Source organism: Pelecanus crispus, chromosome 5 (assembly GCF_030463565.1).
Source record: "Pelecanus crispus isolate bPelCri1 chromosome 5, bPelCri1.pri, whole genome shotgun sequence".
NCBI lineage: Eukaryota > Metazoa > Chordata > Aves > Pelecaniformes > Pelecanidae > Pelecanus > Pelecanus crispus.
The window spans coordinates 12894292-12913758 of record NC_134647.1 but is presented as its reverse complement, the minus strand read 5'-3'; the positions used below and the strand labels follow the sequence as shown (position 1 = coordinate 12913758).

At 38.5% G+C, this 19467-nt stretch overlaps 1 protein-coding gene across 3 annotated transcripts in view; it reads right to left on the bottom strand.

Moving 5' to 3' along the window:
- Positions 1-19467, bottom strand: part of MYLK (myosin light chain kinase) — a 225921-nt gene that overhangs the window by 45647 nt on the left and 160807 nt on the right. For 2 of the 3 annotated variants that reach the window (XM_075710327.1, XM_075710326.1), the window contains exons 17-20: positions 18919-19035; positions 15823-15909; positions 2628-2678; positions 817-944 (exon numbers count right to left, since the gene is read on the bottom strand). In XM_075710327.1, the coding sequence (XP_075566442.1) occupies positions 817-944; positions 2628-2678; positions 15823-15909; positions 18919-19035 (383 nt within the window). Of the gene's footprint in view, positions 1-816; positions 945-2627; positions 2679-12799; positions 12803-15822; positions 15910-18918; positions 19036-19467 lie in introns of all 3 variants that reach the window. The other variant, XM_075710329.1, reaches the window with a different exon arrangement.

Below are 19467 nucleotides of genomic sequence, written 5' to 3'. Positions count from 1 at the left end.
GAGATGTTTTTATTTATGTTCTATAGAGTGCATAAGGAGTTCAGAATGAAATAAACAGAAGAGCAGCTACAGTACATATTTATATTTGCTCTATCCTAACATGGCACTTCATCTTCCAGTTTGTACTTGCATATTGGGTTATTTGATTTAAAGTGGTTTTATTATTCGCTAAAGCAACTCCCTTTAGAACTGCCCCTATGGACACATGAAATATAGTTCAAGGAAATTAATTCAAGTAGAAGGAAGTTTAAACCTAGGGGGTAAGGGCACTCACGGCAGCCTAATTGTTGTTGTGCCTTGCATGTGTTTTACACAAGTGTTGTAAGACATTTCACTCAAGCTTCTGATATGGCATTTTGGCCCTCAGACATAACTTTAGACCAAGCATCAATGAAGAAGAGGTTATTTTTGATAGAGAGAAACATTTCCTGTGACAGATACTTTTCAGACACCTATATCTTTCACATCACCTATCCTTTAGTTACATGGTCTAAGGCTTTTCTCAAAGGAACAGTCATTTGTTAGAGGATGGGACAGGCAGCAACGGGTTTAAACTGTAGTAAGAAAGATTTGGGTTTGGCATTAGGAAAAAATTTCTAACACTATGGATATTTAAGCACCGCAACAGGTTGCTAATGGAAGTTGTGAGATATTCATCATTGGACTGTTTTCAGCAGAGGTGAGGAAAACATCTGGCTGGAATGACATGGATTTTGCCAGTTCCTGGGGAAGGAAGGTGGACAAGATGGGCCATTGGAGTTCCTTTCCAGCTCTACTTTTTCAATGATTGATAAAACAGACCAGAAAAAAATTTACCTGCTTACGGAATTTCATCCAGGTGCAAGTTATGGGTGCCGTTCCCACCACCTTGGCAAACAGTTCCACCGATTCACCCGCACGGACTTTTCTGTCTTCTGGGAACTGAGTAATCTGAGGAGGAGCAGCTGATGAAAATAACAAAAAAAAAAATATCTCTTTAGGTGACTGTACTTTCTACACTTCTTAAAATTCCAAACACATGCATCTCTCAGCTCAACAGTTTCGGAGCAGCATTTGAAATCCAGATTAGCAGTTATCTGTTGCTTGGAATGAAACAATTCTGTGGACTTTCTTAATTCTACTGTAGTGAATCAATAACAATCTACCCATCAGAAGTTTGCTCATGCAAGAACAAGGTATAGAAATCCAAAGGCCAAAAGTGTTAAGACCTACCACCAATTCCAAATATACAGCTTATGAAATTTTGTGTTGGGTTTTTCAGAAAAACTTTTTTTTCTTTTGCACTTTGTATTTTTGAGGAATGGCTCCAACTAACTTCGTATCAATTTGCGTGTGCTGAGGGGGTCTGCAAACCTGCTCCCTAATGTCATCAACAGCATTCAGAAAATTTAAGACTCAACACCTGCCTATGAAGATTCTGGCTTCAGTAGCCAGATGAGCATCATGTGGGACATCTATTAGAGAGACAAGGAAGGAAATTGATGTCTTTCTCCATCCCACCGAATTTCCCCATGAGCAATGACAGATCCTTTTGTTTCTGTATCTCAGTGCTGCTTTTAAATCTTGCCATCCCTTTCATACTCCTTCATGTCTGGATCAAGTATTTCTCCTCCTCTTCCCTTTCACTGCCTGAGTATCAATAGATGGCAGAACATCTCTTTTGCTAATAGTGCTACTTCCTGACTCTTGGTTGTGATGCTGAGTGTGCCAGACCACTGGTAGCTGCTAGGGACAGATGCCAGAAATATCACAGCGTGGACAACTCCAGGGTGAAACCTGTTCTGTTGCTTTACAGCAGCAGCACAGTAAAAAATATTTTAGGGGGTGTATGTGTGCAGATTTGAGGACTCTTTGACAGAAACAGTAAAAGGCATTCTCTAACATTAGAATGACCTCACTGCCAAATATAACATTCCTGTCCAAAGCACAGGGCTACTGGGCATGAAAAAAGTGCTTTCTTTTTCTTTTCAATGTAATTAAAACAAAGTGTTGGGGTTTTTTTCCCCCTAGACTTGTTCTTTGAACGTGTTTTTGTTTTGAAACATCTGAAGGAAACTAGGCTGAAGGAAAAAATCTGGCAAAGAAAACAGCTTGAACAGTTTAAAAGTCTGACAAAGTTTTACGAGACTGAAAGCAGGTTCCTATAAAGGAACATTCTGGGTAGCTTTAAGCATAGATAGCTTTGCGTAGGAGGGTGCAAACACATGAACAGGTTACCATAATGCCAGTCATGAGGAAATGTAGTAGAATCTATCAACTTCTCTGTGGTAGCTACTCATGCAGAGGTGGCATTCTGTGATACATAGAAAAATCTTTTACTGAAGGCTAAGGTGTGTTGTTACAACACTATTGCTGACATTTGGTAGGATCTTGCTATAGTTTATTTGATAGAAACTTTCTTGCATGCTCATAATTTAAGACTTAGTGCAATGTAACCTTATGAACGAGTTTAAAAAATGGACTTTGCCTTCCAGTTTTCTCCTTGTAGAACTTCATACTCACTGTTTAATCACATATGCAAACAAATTTAGTAGGCAAACAGCTGTACTTAGAAATGGGGTGTCTGTTCTTTAAAACTGTACTGGTTTATTATTTTTTCCTACAGGATGACACATGCAACAAATTACCTGCTTTTGGAGGAGTCTTTGGAGCGGGTTTCTTCTTCACTGTTGCTTCACCTAGTTAAAAAAAAAAAAAAGCAGCTAATTCAAAGGTGAGCTTTGGAAGGTACCAGCTTAACTGCAAAGCTTATATCCATAGCAATGCTTTGTTGGCAGTTGAAAATCTAATACGTTCTTTCAGCATATTAAACTCAAGAATTAAAAATACTTTCAAAAAACACGTCTATTATCCTGAATGATCCTCAGAATATTCACAGTTGAAGATGGAACTGTTAAAAGAATCAAAGCAATCTGCTACACATCTCCCATACTCCATTCCTTATAGCAGTTTAATTGGGGTGAAAACACCAGGCCAAGATCCATCTCCTACTGAATTTCTTCTCAGATTTCCAACATAATCAATGATGAATGAGGTCAGTTAAAATGAGGGCAGTTAACACCACATACTACTTCTCACACCACTTGTGAGCTAGCAAAGAAACAGCAGTATACAGGCAGTAAACATTAGTGTCACCCCTCTGCCTCATCCTCTTCCCTAGGCAGGGACAACTTTTTGCTATATTCACAGAAGGGTCAAAACAGAATTTGAAACCTGGGCACATAAATATTGGGAAGACAGTGTTCTACAAATTGTGAATGGGAGGTAGAAAGTAGAGAAGACAGGTAGGTAGAAAATGACTATCAAGTGTTTTTCACAAAACAAGAACTAGGGGCCACCCAATTAAATTACCAGGCAGCAAGCATAAAAGGAACAAAATAAGTATTTTTAAATATAGCATGCGTAATCTAGGTTCACAGACAAGTAACGTTTTGCAAGACAAAAACATAAACAGGTTCAAAAGGACAAATTCATAGGAGTTAGGTCTAGTGGTGGCCATTAAATGTAACAGTCCGGATGCCTTCAAACCACTGAATTCCAGAGGTGGAGGGGTTCATTCCTTTTAGAGCACTCTCTTTTTATCTGCTATCCTAAGCATCCTTGTCAGAGGATGGCCTCTGCTGTGAAAGGACATTTCTTATTTTCTTATGCTCAAGTAGGCAGCTTGATTGAAGTAGTCTGGCTTTTGAGATGTTATTGCCTCCAACGGAGGCAATATCTGCTAACTGCTTTTGAGTATCTGGCAGCATATACATAGGTGCCTAGTGATAGCCATAACAGTCTCAAAAGGTTTGAATTTTTTGGTTCATTGTTTACTTAAGTTATTTCAAAGTAGCAAGACACTGAGCAGCAAAAAAAAAAAAAAATTCCTCAAAAATCCACCAAACCGATACAGTCTTTTATTTTAACACCCTTTGCTACAGCAAACTACAAGCTGTGTGTGATACCCAGGGAACATATCACCTGATGCCCTTGTGCATAAGGAGCCATGAGTTGTGAACCCACTATGGGAGTCTAATGTTATAGCTCAAGCAACAGACAGATGTGAAGATGATTTTAAGTTTCAGAGTCACTGGAGATAGTAACTGATGTGGTATAGATTGTTAAAAGACCAAATGCTTTAGTAAATATATAATGGTTTAGCTGTTAACACTAGTGTTTATTCAGTTCATTCTGGGGAATATTTCACTGTGCACTGAACACAGAGGAAGTTGTTGCCACCTTCTTTTTGTAAACTTTCATTTCATAGTAATTTTCTCTCAAAGTGTGCTTAGCTTTTATATGCTCTGTCTTTATTCATTTTGTTGGAACCAGAAATACAACACTGGAGAGGTAGGATATTGTTGCAGTACTTATGGCTGAGTCAAAAAAGAATAGTTGGGTGTGTCCCAAGGAAGCCTTTCTTCTGTGACTGTCAGTTCAACAGAACTAGTTAAAGGTTTAGATTTGTATTTGTGAGGTGTTTATCCTAGTATAACTGGACCACCAGGGCATGAGCTAGATATCTGTCCTGCCACGTCTTCCATGTGGGCTTAATCCTGTTTAAATCAAGACCTTCAAAGAGCACTACTGCTCATTAAAGGCACCCATTACTTTTCAGGCCACAAACAGACTGACATGTACCCTGGCTGCTCTAGTAAGTGACAGCAAATATATTTCCAGCTCCTCTTTCCTGCCCAAGCTAGATGAGCAACAAGTGATGTTTTCAAAGCAGCTTTCCTCTTTGTCATTTTATAGTCACACCCTGAGCTGAAACTCTTATTTATTTCAGGCTGTAGTCACAGTTACATGGATGAAACTACTTATGTGATCAGGTGCAAGCTGGAAGGGCTGTAGAGTCTGGCTTATCATCTGCTGTTAAACATCCCTATTAATGGAAGTAATCCATTAGTTACTCATTAGATGCATAATCCCATGGAAACTAACTCAGTTTTATGATTTTAAAACATGTAAATATTTGTGTGTGTGCGCTCTATTTGACATCAGATTCTGTGCTCTTCTCTAAACTGAGAATGAAATAGCTGTTGGGTATCTCCTCAGAACTATAATGGCTTTTAATACAAGCTAAAGCAATGACATGAATTTGATTACTTCCACATTCCATTAAGCCTGATATGCACAAAGAACACCAACGATGAGGAAAAAGCACCATTTGTCAAGTGCCATCTTGGGTTGCAGATACTGTTGCCATTTTTCAGAAATGTCACTCCAGACAAATAGGAGAAAAAGCAAATTCCTTAATCCAGCATGACTTTCACTCAGCTATCTCCTCTTGGCCTACACTGTATATTTGTTGCACTACCTTAGTTAACAAGCAAGGTGCTGGTGGAGTCATCACACTCTCCAAATGTTCACGTTTCGCTCTGACTCTTAATATCTCAAGATTTTTTTTTTTTCCTCCTGGCTGACAAGGTCATTCTCTGCCTTTGCACAATACATGCACAGAATGGATATCTATATACTCAGGTACCCCTCTCACTTTTCTCTGCCTACTGTCAGCCACTATCAGTTCATCACAGAAGGGACCTGAGTAACATGATTTGTTCATTCACAACTACAGTCAGTGATATTCAATTAATCATTGTTAAAGAACAGTATTTCTATACAGGCTAGGATGTGTAATGAACCACCAGGTATTACATTTACCCGTAAGTGGAATAAATGCACGGTGTCCCTCCTAGCCCTGGAATAACTAAGGGCTATGCTTAAGGCAATTTAAAAGGCTCTCACCTCAATGAGGATTTCCATAGCAGCAAAGCAAAGAACATGAATCCATCACCTCATTCAGCTAGGGCACTGCTTTTTATATGTAAATACAAAATTTTTGTTTAATTTTTAGTTTTTACCCACGAGGACATTACATTCACTTGACCGAGGATATACAGACTGTCACTGGACTTCATCAAACCATGCAGATTGCAAAGGGTTGCTGGAAGGTCTGGCTGGATATCCTGTTCTGCAGACACAAATAGCCCTGAGCAGAAATTAAAGGAAAGGGCAGTGTGGAAGGGGATAAGTACAAGGATGTGTCTCTGGGTCTGTGAAGCTGACTTCTTTGGCTAATGGCATACACTCCACTGTTCTTAGATCTTCCTTAAGAATACCAGCTCATCTCATGCATCCTTTTGAAATGCAACTTTTGTTTCAGAACCTGTTGGAGACAGTTACTGAAAAAAATCTAATAAGATTACCCAAAGTTGACAAGGTCAAATGATTGTTTTCATTAAAATATTTGAGCCTCTTGGAAATGTTAGTTCAAGTCTGTCTCTGCTGCTCTTTAAAAAAAAGACAGTTTGTCTCTCTTTTGATATTTACATTGAACCTGAAAACCAGCCTGGAAGAAAAAGGACATAATACTCCCTCCTTAAATGAATTTGCCTTCTAGAAGCAACTTAATGTAAATGTTACAAGGCTGGTATTTACATAACTTTATAGGCAGGTTGGCCTCTTAGAGAACTTGTGTCTGGGGCGGGGGGACATAAACTAAAAAAGGGAAAGATCCCATACACACTGATAGCTGTGGGACATTTGGTTGTGCCGTTCTTTGCCCTGATGCTGAGTTTGTGAGAGCAGAAATGTTCAGAAGCCTCTGTCTTTCTTTTTTGTTTCCCTTTTTTGGAATTTTACTAAAAATAGGCATAGCCCTCCCCTGAAATGGCTCTCTGCACAAGTTGCTTTCATAAAGCATGAAGTAAAACTCTTACAGTCTGAAAAAACCATCAGTACTCAAGATAGCATTTCCAACCAGTCCATAATTCCTACTGTCTTCCTCGAGGGACGTGCCTTAAATTATGTGCATGTCTTCTATAGTGATGGATTTCAGCACCTGGTAAACAAGTACAATAAATACCTAACTCAGTTAACATAAGGAGCAAGACATTTCCCTGCTTCTTTCTGCTTGTGGAATAGCCTTGTTTGAGCTCAGGATAGCAGAAGGGCTAGTGACATGCTCTAATACTACAGTCACATAGGAAACCATTTTTCCCCTCATGCAAAACTTTTCAAGATTTCATCTTCTGAGAGGAACTAAATTGTTTTTTCAGAGTTTCCTTTAAGAGAAACTGAAAAAAGAAGTCATGTCTGTAATGTGTCAGATATGGTATTCAGATATAAGGAGCTGGAAAACCTAGATTCAAGTCTCTGCTGCTTCTTCCCCATCTCACTTGAATGCCTCAGACATGAAGGATGTGGCATTATGAAGTCTCTCTCTCCCACATCTAAATGAATCACACTGTAACCTCCTTCAGACCCTTCTAGGGATAGATATCAGGGTCTGAATCAAAGGTGATTGTTATCTGTAAAGCTTTACTACCCATTGTACACTAGAAAGCATGGAGTAACTGAGACCTAGAAGTACAGAAAAAATAAAACACTTGTCCTTGTGGTCAAGGCAATGAATTATTCAGTTCTACCCTTGCTTCTGTCACAGACTTCCTTGAAGGTACAAAAACTTATTACAGGTATTACTTAGCACAGACAAGATGAAATAGGAGAAAGATGATGGTTACATTTGTAGTAGAAAAAGACAACACATCATTACTTACCAATTTATTCATTCATTCATGAACCTATGCTAATTGCCACAGAGAAAAATGACAGTGACAATGCACTAGCACCAGTAGCCTGAACACCTCATCAAGGTTTGAAAGCTTAAAGAGTTCTGCTTCATTGCTTCTCAAAGAGCAAGTTCCTCATACTGTTTCCAAATAACTGTTTATTATCTAAATACAACATAATAGAAAGCAACCCTGGCTTAAATTTGACGACAAAAAGAAATTAGAAAACTAAATGCCATAAAAGTCAGTTATTTGAGTTTGCATGTTTCAGAACAGTTTTTAATAGCTTTTTTTTTTCATTAAAAACAACTGTCATTTTGTTGCAACATCCCATATTTAGTTTCTAAATCATGCGGAGATTGTCCTCTAGTTGAAAAAAATCCAGCCTCCTCCTTCTCAAAACAAAAATAAAAATCCAGGAAATACTCTTTCTTGCATTCCAGTCAAGAGAGATCTAGCATATACTAGCACACTCACAGCTTCAGTAATACAACATAGTACACTGAAAGTAACTCAGTATTTTAAAACAGCTTGGCTGGAGGAAGAAACCATTCCATAGCAGTTTTGTAGCACAGTGCTTGAGCAATTTCTGCAATTAAAGCAAATCTGAGCAGTGCAGAAGAGATCCAGTATCAAACAGAGCTTACAAACAACCCAGGTCATGTGAATTCCACTAAAAGCTCTGGTGGGAGCAAGGCAACAATGTTAACTTCTTAAATATAGATTTAATTTTTGTATTTCTCATGTCCTGTGAGAACAGCTACAATTAGATGCTAAAATGCTGTGCCCAAGTGTGTACGAACAGCAATCTAAACTAGGTTACTAGCCTGTTACCCAGTCTATTTAAAATAGGAAAATATTGGCGGGTCATTTGGTCATTCAGGACCTCCAAATGATTTAAGTGGGAAAAGCTAGGTGTTATGTGCTTTTGCACATTAATTAAACCAATGGATTTAGGTCCCTGTTTTATAGAGAAGAAACTTTGGTCAATGCTTCTATTACATGCCTCAGGCCTCAGATCTGCAATTTCCAGTCAATGACTTAACTGGGAATTAATGGTACATGGCACCTCTTCAGTTCAAGGCCACATTGCAAAAACTGTACTCATTTTTCTCTGCATGAGACAGTCAATAAGCATTTCTGTCGTCTTCTGTCAACATACAGCTATGTAGGATGGACCGTATGAAAAGCACATGGAAAATACTGGTCTGTGCCAACATTAACTCAGAAAATGTCAGTATGGTGTGAGCTGTAAAGTAACCTGGCAGAGATTCAAAATGCATACCTGGCATTAGCTAAACAGTGCTGTCCTGGGCATCAAGAGGCGATTTACACAACAAATTAGTGTTTCTCCATTGCTCTCTTTATATGTACAGTAACTGAATTTTCTTTTCATCTGTGGAGGGAACCAACCTTCAGAGTCACCAAGTTAAATCTTACATTGCCCTTTTACTTTGGCTAGTTTGGTTGGCCTTGTTGCCACAGCTATTTACCCTTGGACCCCAGTCCTGAGGAATCAAGTCAGCAGCTTTCATTATTCAGAGTTTCAGAGAAATCATGTCTAGGTCTTAACAATAGCTCATGGCAATTTATTTACATATACTAAAAGACGAAGTTTCAGCTTCTCTTAGAAAAAAAAAGATTAAATTATTTTCCTTGAAAAACTTTGATCAGAGGCTGCCCTGGCAATGTAACTCATATTGTTCCAACCCACTAAGTACTTGCACTCACTGTGCAGAAAATGTCTTGGTTCCTCTTGCAAGAGCCAGGAGCAGAGCAGCATGGACCTTCTGGGAAATAAATGGGACTGAGAGAACGGGTTTGAATAGCCTCATTGACCCTTAAAAGCATCTCAGACTATCCCAGGGACCAAAGAGGACAGCAGCAGCACAGTCACCAGATCACAGCTGCTACACAGTGCTCTTATTTCTGCAATTAAAAGAACATCTCTGACCTGTTTATTTACTTCCTTAGTAACTGAGTTCTTCCCTTAGAAAGTGGCATGTTTTATACTGAGGACAAAACAATCTGACATGAAAGGAAGATTTTGAAACATTTGGTATTCATCAGTGCTGTGTTTCATATTAGATTGGTAGAATGGAAATAAAGAAAAAAATTGAAGTGGTTACTGATTTAGTTATATATTATCTAAACTGGACACATCAAGTTTAATGTTTTAATGACATTTTCTTAAAATGGTGCTTGTAGACTGGGATTCTCTGCCAAGATTGTTTATTAAAGAGTAAATAACAGAACTGTGTGGCAATCACTTGGACACTGACTCATGATTTTTCCATGGTAATTAAAATGCTTAGAATCCCATCCACTATGGAAAAGAATAAATAAAATGATAAGGAGCCCTGTCTGACATATTCACATTTGTGACATGCTGCTTCAGAGATGCCACTGCTCAGCCTTGCATTCAAGTACCAACAATGTTGCGAAATCAGATCTGGGAAGATAACAGTGCAGCCTTCCAGTGGATTTCATCTGGACAGTGTGAGTGGCGACATTTTATTAACAACTGTCAGCAAGGGAATGCGTTGTTACTTAGCCAAAAATGTGTTTGACAGGAAATCAAACAGATTTTATATAGGAGCAGATATGAAAGATTTCTATCAGCAAGATACCAAATACTGCTAAGTAATGTATTTGGGGCCCCTTTACTTGAAGGTGTGTGGACGAAGTTCTTTTCTTTGACATAACTTTATTTTTAACTGAGCAGAAGAACTTATATTTGTGCAATCAAACTCTGTGCTGGGTTGTGGTGGTGCATCCCCCGCCCCCCGCCCCCATTCCTCTTTCTCTTCAACGGCTTTACGATCTCAGGAATTCCAGGCTGCCGCTTTTGTGTAGCGAGTTGGTCAGTTAAGCACCCCTGAATTGTGCTAGAAACTCCTACATGGTTGAAGCAGAGAGCGGCCCTGTCCTTATCAAAATCTTCGTATTATGGCTAAGGAGGGGAGCAAGAACAAACCGCTACCCCTGACCGCCTTGAAACAGAGTGGTATCATCGTTACTGCAATTCCAGCAACTACCGACCCAAACTGTGGCTCGGATGGAAATTTACTAGTGATTAAAGTCAATCATCTCACAATCCTATAAACAGCAGTCCTAAGTGAGGCCCTTTGAGCTCTCCTGGACTGCCGCGGGCTGAACCAGCACCTCCCTCTGATCGAAATGTCTCTCAGAGTCAGCAAAAACTAGCAGATTCCGAAAGTCTGCTGCTACCAGAACTCCATTGCTGGAGATCGACAACAGAGCCTGGGCTGCTGATATTCTTCACTCCTCGAGACTCTACTCTCGCCCGTTGAGAAATGCCAAGGCATTAGACATGAGTATTTCACTAAACTCGAAGGGAATTTTTAACAGGTATACCATTTTCATAAATGCATTTAATTTGTGAGTGTGCATGCATGAATCAATTTAAGTAGTTTGTAGATGTAGGATTTAATTTTAAAGCGAGTTTTATACTGCTGTATTATTCTTATAGCATTACTCTCCTAAACCATTGACCAAGTCTGAGACTAAGAGTGGACCCAGCCGCACCTCGGCTCCTCTCTGAGAAGGAGTTTAGAAAGCAAGGGGGTCCATTCTGAACCTCGTGACTCAACGGCAGGGTTTCCATATCCCCTACATACAATTTCTCTCTCTCTCTCTCTCTCTCTCTCATATAACCCAATTTCCTTTATACAATTTTCCTATGTACTAGATATACATATATACATATATATACGTTATCCTTATCCATATAAACCGTTGACCAAGTCTGAGACTAAGACTAGACCTAGCCACACCTAGGCTCCTCTCTCAGAAGTTTAGAAAGCAAGGGGGTCTAGTCTAAACCTCGTGACTCAACGGGAGGGTCCCCCTTATTCCATATATATGCTATCCCTTTATGAATCATTCCAACTCAGTGTGATTTAAGTCTCTTTTATGCGCTTCTATGTAGTAATAGAGTGAACCTTGCCATCTTTGAATCTGTAACTAAGTCACTGTTTTGATAAATTTTGTCTAATCACTTTATTAATCATTGATGATTGAGTGCTATTAAAAATATTATAATCAAATTCTGCGATTTTCTACAAGTAAATTCTAACTGTTACTAAATCAAACTGTGTAAAGTCACTCATTCATAGTGAATTGACATAATCAGCAGGATTCACAAACCTGCATTCGTGACATGGGTCATCCCTCCAATGTAAATGGGAGCAGTGGGTTTAACAAGTGTATTACTCAGATGAGGGAATCCAGGATATCCTGTTAGGTATTCATACCACTGATTATGACAGGTGGTAGTTGCCATTTCTTAATATTTACTGGAAGTAGTGCTGTGAATTAGCCCTACAAAACACACTGGGCATTTCTTTCCAAACACTTTAATCCAATACTTAGATTTAGGAAGGTTATTTTCTAAAGCATTAAAGCCAATACTTTTCTCATAGCAACAATTGGGATAAAGTTTTTTCCTACTACAGTAAAGTTACATTGCTCTGCTCAGCCCTGGTGAAGTTTAAGAAATAACATCTACCTGTTGTAATATGCCTTTTCCCCCAGTACATCTTGAATAAAAAAACTTTGAAAAAGAAATCTGCTTTTTGGAAAAGTCATGTTTTATGTAAATTTTTGGGATGTCAGTTTAAAAAATCTATAGTAATTTGGATGTGGCATACAAACTACTCACAAGACTGAGGATCAAGAAAGTTTGGTTCTAGGCCTGCAAATGAATGTATGATCTTGGCCTAATTGCTCAAGCTATGATTTACTGCTGGTTTGGTCCTCAGCATAACACACATGAAAGAGGACAAAATTTTAGGAAGTGTGGAGTATTAATAGATTTTAAATAATTTTAAATAATATTTATTTATAAACCATCAAATCCTTATTTACTCTTAAAAATCTCAAGCAGCACTTTGTTTTTTTCCACAGTCTGTTGGGCCAAAAACATTTATTTAATAGGGACTGAAGATTTTGCAGGTGGCCTTGGTAATTTAAATAAGGAATTCCCTTTAAGCCTAATTTGAAGTAACTTCTAATTTCAAGGGGAATTTGGTGCCCAAATTCCTTTACAGCAGATGCTTTCAAAGCTCCCTGGTGAAATGTTCAAGTGGTGAGAATTTTTTGCTTAGTACTTCTGCTGCAGGGTTATGTCAAACTAGAAGAGCCTTATATTATCCACTGATTGTTCTGGCATAGCATGGAGTACGCAGTATGATAAATAATGAAAGGTTTCAATTTTCCACTGCCTATTCTAGTCTTTTGTATCTGTGCAGAAGAAACATAACACTTTATTAATCTAACTCAGTAGTATTTGACATCCACCTAGCAAAGACACAAGTGACAAAGCCTAAGTCAGTACAGTCAGTGAAGACTGAACCAATTCCAACATTAAAAAAAGAGGGGTCCTTCTTCCATTCTTCCTCAGGATTGGTTTCACTCAGATTCAAAGATGAATCTGTGTTATTCTCAGAAATGCTATTTATTCTATTTATCATTACAGAGTTGCATTGTGCAGAGTCTTAATTATTACTAAATTCTGGTGACAGAACATTAACTGTAAGCAAAAAGAAACACATCGTAATTTTCCCAATTTGCTAGCATGGGAGCAATCTTTCTGCATGTAAACACTGCAAGCATCCATTCAGAGATACTGTTAAACACTGAATGCTACAAAGCTGCCTTCATAGATGCTTTTCTGAGAATAACTGCTTATTCTAAACCAGATTCTAGTATGTATTGCATTTCAATAGAGGTAATGCCCAAAATTTTACTTACTATTGGATTTCTGTAGCTTACAAACCCAAGCTTCCAGCAATAAAATAATGTTGTCAGAATGATCAGTCAAATGACCAGGGTTAGCAACTATTCTCACAGTGAGATGAATTCTACAGATTAACATACTGACAACATTCATTCTCTTTCACAGAAAGAAATGTATTGATCTTCGCTTTCAGGAGCTAAAAGTTAATTACTTTCCTGGACATTTCTACTAGGGCAAAAACCAAGGATCACTTATAATTTACCTGAAGGGAGAAAAGGTTGACATAGCTGCTAACCATTAAGTTTGACTTGCACTTTCTTACAGAAAATGGAAAATATTGATTTTCTTTTTTCCCCTAAGAAGTATTTGTAAAAATGACAGAAAGTATATAGCTTCTGTACTCCATACAGTATATACTGTTGTGACTGAATTCACTATTCAAAATTCAGAATTTATTCAGTGGGATTATTAGGAATTTTTGTTCTCTGTTTCTTCAGTATCATTCCTTCCACTCTACTTGCCATTAGGATTGATGGTGAGTTGATGTGACAACAAAGACTAGAAGAGATCAGAGTAAAAATTTATCTCCTTGTTAGATTGGGACATCTTACTTTACAGTCATTCTTTATTAACCTTCTTTTTGAGAGAAATACAGTAAAGATGCACAAATATCTGACTTGTTAAGACCATTCTCTTTCATGTAAGGAACTTTAAAATCTCTACAACTGAAAGGGATTTCAATTTAAATTGAAACTGTGAAGTCTACTAGATCAGCTTTGTATATTTTGCCCCTGACAAATGTACAAATATAACACTCATTTCAGGCAGACAAATACCCATAGCCCTCAGAGACTGAGGCTGAGATGTTAAAAACCACCTGTGGAATCTGTGCAGCCAAATCCTTTTAAAATGAAATATGTATTTTTCCAAAGTTTTCCAAAAGCTCTTCCAAAGCCCTGCTTCCTAACATTCTGGTTACCTTGATGTTTTCAGTGCAACAGGAAAGATGTTTTAAAGGTATTTTGAAAAAAGAACTTATGAGAAGTTCAAGAACTTTAAACACTGATATAATATACCATGGAGCAACCTTAAGAAAACTATCCACCATTATTTCAACCTTCTTTTCCCAGTCATTTCTGAAGCTAGTTGCTAGCTTCTGTTTTGCTACCTATATCAAATTTCAACTAAAATCAACAGCAAGACAAGCAGTGATTTCAGCAGGATGTGGATCAGGTCATACATCTGCATATTTAGACTTAGTTCCCAACTCACACTTTCTCCTGGGAAAGCTGCAACTGATAACACTGCTGGGAGGATCAGAGGAAATGTATGCGTTTGTGTGCACAGAAAACACTATTCAAAACACTATCCTGTGGAGCTTTAAATGGCTTTAAAACTTTCTTTTCTATTGAAGTTCAAGAACAAAATGATTGTTCTTAATTGCTATTATTTACAGCATTTGAAGCTCAGGTGCGGAGGTGGAGCATGTGGGTGTGACCCCTCCCACACCCCCAAATGATTGGCTAGAGGGAAAGTTATAATGCTCAGACAGCAACTCAGAAATAGCTGTAGCCCAGGGCATAGCTCTATGAAAGTCAACAATTCCAGAAGCACAATTATTACTTGTGATCATCAATCAGTACAAAACTGCACTGAGTCCTGCTGAAAGCAGCTGAAAATGTTCCATGCTGGAGAATCAGATTATAGTTTCTTTCTTTTTTTTTTTTTTTTTGAGAGCGAACTGGATAAAATGTTTCATGTTTCCATTAGAACCATGTCTTTACATCTTTTTTTAGGAACTCACATTGTGGACATCTTAGATAGACAACTTTCTAAGTCCAGTGTTTGATTTAAGAGATATTTGTATCCCATGGACACTTGATTTCAAAAGTAGTAGTGGTATTAGGAATTTCTAAACTGACATTGTTGTGCTGCCTTTACCATTTAAAGTTTCCTTTTAATCAAATGCATGTATGCAGAGTAGCAAACATGGGAATTTATAGCTGATTTGTTATTTCAGAAAGCATTAAAAGCAAGTAAAGCATTTAGGCTTAAAACAAGGAACGTAAAATTCACCAAACCACTCCCCATGGTCATGGAAAAAAGGACAGATTATGTTACAGGACATTTCAGTCAAGATACCTTGCCTACCAATGGTAAGACAGTATATTGTCTACACAGGGCACAACATGACTTGAAACAAACTACTCAAGAATTCCTCCGTTCCTCTTTGGGAGGCAGCCAAAAATAAATCTGTGTCATAAATTTATTGCACCGTTATGAAAAACTGGGAATAGAGTGGGCTAGGTCCAAACCCACAGTTTCAGCACGCACTTCCAATCCCCACAAGGCAAAAATTTATTTCACATGACTTGTGTGCAAGGGTTAAGGAAACAGCATAAGCTTCTGATAGTATGCCTGTAAACAGAAGGGAATGACCACAGAATCCCAAAGCACTCTTTAGTTTCCAGTGAAAAGGAAGTAATCAAAATCACTGTCACTTACTCTCTGTTGGCAGCACAGGGGGAAGCGTGGTCTTAGGCTTCTTGGTCTTCTTCTCAGTAGGCTTTGAGGTCTTTGTGGATGAGGCATCTGCAATTGAAACAAATAATAAAATACAAATCCTATTTAAAAATCAATAATGAAAAAGCTGCCTGCTGACATCAGTTTGTTTTGGATCTTTCTGCAAAGTTAGAGGAAATTGCTGTCCTTTTGGTTTTTAAGAAAGATTTTCTGCACAGACTTGCTGGAGAATGTCACATTCTAAAAGGAAGAGGGAGCAGAGAGGGAGAAACCCTCTATGAAAGCAGCTGCACTAAGAACCTGAGAAAGCAACTAGACAAGAGGCACCATCTAAGCTCATAGGTCTATTTTAACTTAACTACTTAAGTACAATGTGCACAAAGCTGCTTTAGGCATTGCATGGAAGAGGGAAACAAAGGCATATTTGAAGCATCTTTTCATCCAAAAGAATCTCTTGCCATGTCATTCTTCTGTTCCATTGTCTATGTGATTTATACAGATGAGCACATTTTGAAAAGTAGCATTTCCTCTGTACGTTTAAATCTTTCCAAGAAGATATTATTACACACTGGTTCATTCCTAAAGAAAAATGACAAAAGGGACACAACAGGACCCAAGTTTGATGGATTTCATTATTCTCAAGATTGCACAGTTCATATCCAGCAACTGCTCAGCATTGCAGGCTCCACCGAGAGCTCAGAGTGAATACAAGTTCTCTTTCATGTGTAGCCCATATGACACAGACGTATGTAACTAGAAGGTGCTACCTTTTTTCAGCAAGGTTATCCCAGGTCGAGCATGTCATATAATGCAAATCCTAACAAGCTCCATGTGTTAGATTGTTTCATCCTGACATTTCTCTTTGGAAGAAAAATCCCAAATCTGGATTACGATCTGAGCAATTGCTGTATCAATTTATATCTTTCAAATATTCAGCTTTCAGAGGATTTGTGCATGAGATAGCTGTTTGAAATTTAGTTACCAGAGAAAAGGTAACATGTTACGGAACTACCTATTTCAGTCATCTACTTGTAGGTGCCAGAGCATGAAAGTCGGTCTCTCTAAGTTTCCTAAAAAGTTAACAGGGGAAGACAAATCTCCCAGAAAACAATTCAGAGCAAAAGGCTGTGCTAGATCTGAGTTCAGACACGCAGATTCTAAAGATTTGTCCCTGAGCTAATTTGACAACTGAAGTAAAATACTCCTCCAATTTCATTTGAGTCCATGGGGCCAAAAGGAATATAATGATATTTATGGTTACTTGTTGAGTCTAAAAATCAGCATCTGGGATGCTGACAGCAGACTGAGTAGAAGGCAGCAATTTTAATTGTTGTTTTAGATCACAATTCTAGTTTAAAAATAACAGTCATCCTCTCTGCCAGTCACAGACATGGGATATCAAATGGCGTCTCTCCTAAATAGCTGGAGTTTGCTGTAGTGCCTTAAAAACCTCTTAGCCATACAAAGCAGCATGCCAGTAGCGAATGGAAAAGACAGATGAGGCAGCCAGTATCAAGGTAAGGAATGTGGTCATTCTGGTGTCCAATATTATGTGAGCAGACAGCTCCTAACACCATGGATGCCACTACCAGGGTGAGCCAGACAGCTGATGTAATGCCATTCATGTCATCATGCAATGAATATGCCATGAGCTGACAGCCTCCCATAATCAAGACTTTGCAAGCCAAAGTGTACCTCCAGCCTCCTAGAACATGCATTGCCCAGCAGGAAACTGGAAGTGGGAAATATGCTAAAGGAGGCTTCAGGAAGAAAAGCAACTACCTGAAGGAGATCAGAAGACAAAGTCAAAGGAAAAAACACATAGGTGACTGAGACATTTAAAAGATGCAAGGGCAGCTCTGGAGAACTACTGTGTGGTAAGCACTTGATGATCTGATCCTTTAACCCTCTGCATCTGTGGTTGTTAAGGTGTTACAGGGTACTAGATTTTGCTTAAACCCTCTTCTTGATAGTCGTCTTTGAACTTCAGTGCTTGGTAAAATGTATTACTTCCAATCACAGAAATACAAACAATAGTTTATCAAACATCTAAGCCAGACTACACTGTGACCATAGTATCATGGAAGGTGCCATTACATGAACCAATATAAATAATTGTAATTATATGTATAATTAATTCCTTTTCCAGCTACATGAAGACTGACCCTTACTGATGAAGTTACAGGATCATGTTCTTACCTTGTGTCATGCTACATTAGGTAAACAAATAGTAGTTTTCTTTTCTAGACCTTCTGCCCCAAATACCACATCTGCAACACATTTGTGAAGGTTTAGTGCCCAAGATCTATGTCATCAGGCCTGTTGTTTAGTTTTGTGTTCTTTTTAGTTACAATGGAAAGTATCAGAGTATGCAAGGATGAGCTCACCAGAAGGTGAGCTGATAAGAAGCACATTTGGTTACTTAAAGTCCATGACAGTTTTAAAAGTCTGTGCTCTCAACCTCAAGACAAAATATGTGCCCAAAGCCAAGACTACTGGGCAAGAGTACAGTGTCATCAGCATGACTGAGGCCGAAAACGGGTACCTCAGTCTGAAAATTGTCCATGTTCTAAGACTATGGCATACAAGGGTGGTTGAGCTGCTAATTGGTTTATTTTTTACTCACTTCCATTAGAAAAAAAACAAATGACCAAATGTCATTGAATGCAAAGGATTGAAAAGTTCTAGACTGAGAAATGTGCCATACATAGTCCTGAAGCAGACCAGTACCCAAGCTCACACACCAAATTCTTACATGCTCTTAAAGAATGCATACATCTCAGAAGCAAATCTTCATGGGTTCAACTTAACGGCTCTAAAATCCTTGTAGAATACAGTGGGCAGCAGGAGAACATAGATTATTCCACAAAGCAGCCAGAGCCCTTGGCTCTGTACTGTCTCTGAGGCTCATGCTCCTTTATGCTAAACATTGAATTACGTATTGACCAAAAAGTGTAGGAGGGAAGCAGGCAGAGTTCTTTTTTGTGTATGTGGTTCATAAAGGCCAGTATTGGGAAATAAAGGGGGGAAGGAGTAAGTTCTAAGGAAGGGTTTTCCCATACCCAGCAATGTACTTACCTTCTACCAGCACTTTGCAAGCACATTCAGCTTTTCCTGCTGCATTCTCAGCTATGCATTTATATTCGCCCCCATCTTCAGGCATGGCCTTCTCAATGGTAAGTGAACACAGCGTCCCTAATACAAAGGAAGGAGAGATCAAATGGATGTTATGTTGGAGTTCACAAAAATCTTAGTGCTATTAAGGAACACAATGCATCAAATGATCCAATCCTTTACTACAGGTGATCTTCACTGCTAGAAAAAAGATGTTTTGTCCTTAAAAATTTAACATCGGAATTGGAACCTTATTAATGTTGAATAAAATAAAAACGGTGATAGATAAATTGAGTCTTATTGCTGTTCCCTAGGATACTCAAAGCTGTGCCTGCAACCCTAAAGTGGTTAAGGGATGAGGGCAGAGAAGACCCAGAGCAGAATCTCTGCTGCTGTTCTTTGTCTTACAGCAGAGATAAGAAGTCCTCACTCTGATGATCTTTTTCCAAAAATGCTAGTAGTGTAGGACTGTAAATAAGAGGGCTTCTGTCAAGTGACCATCTGCAATATTTT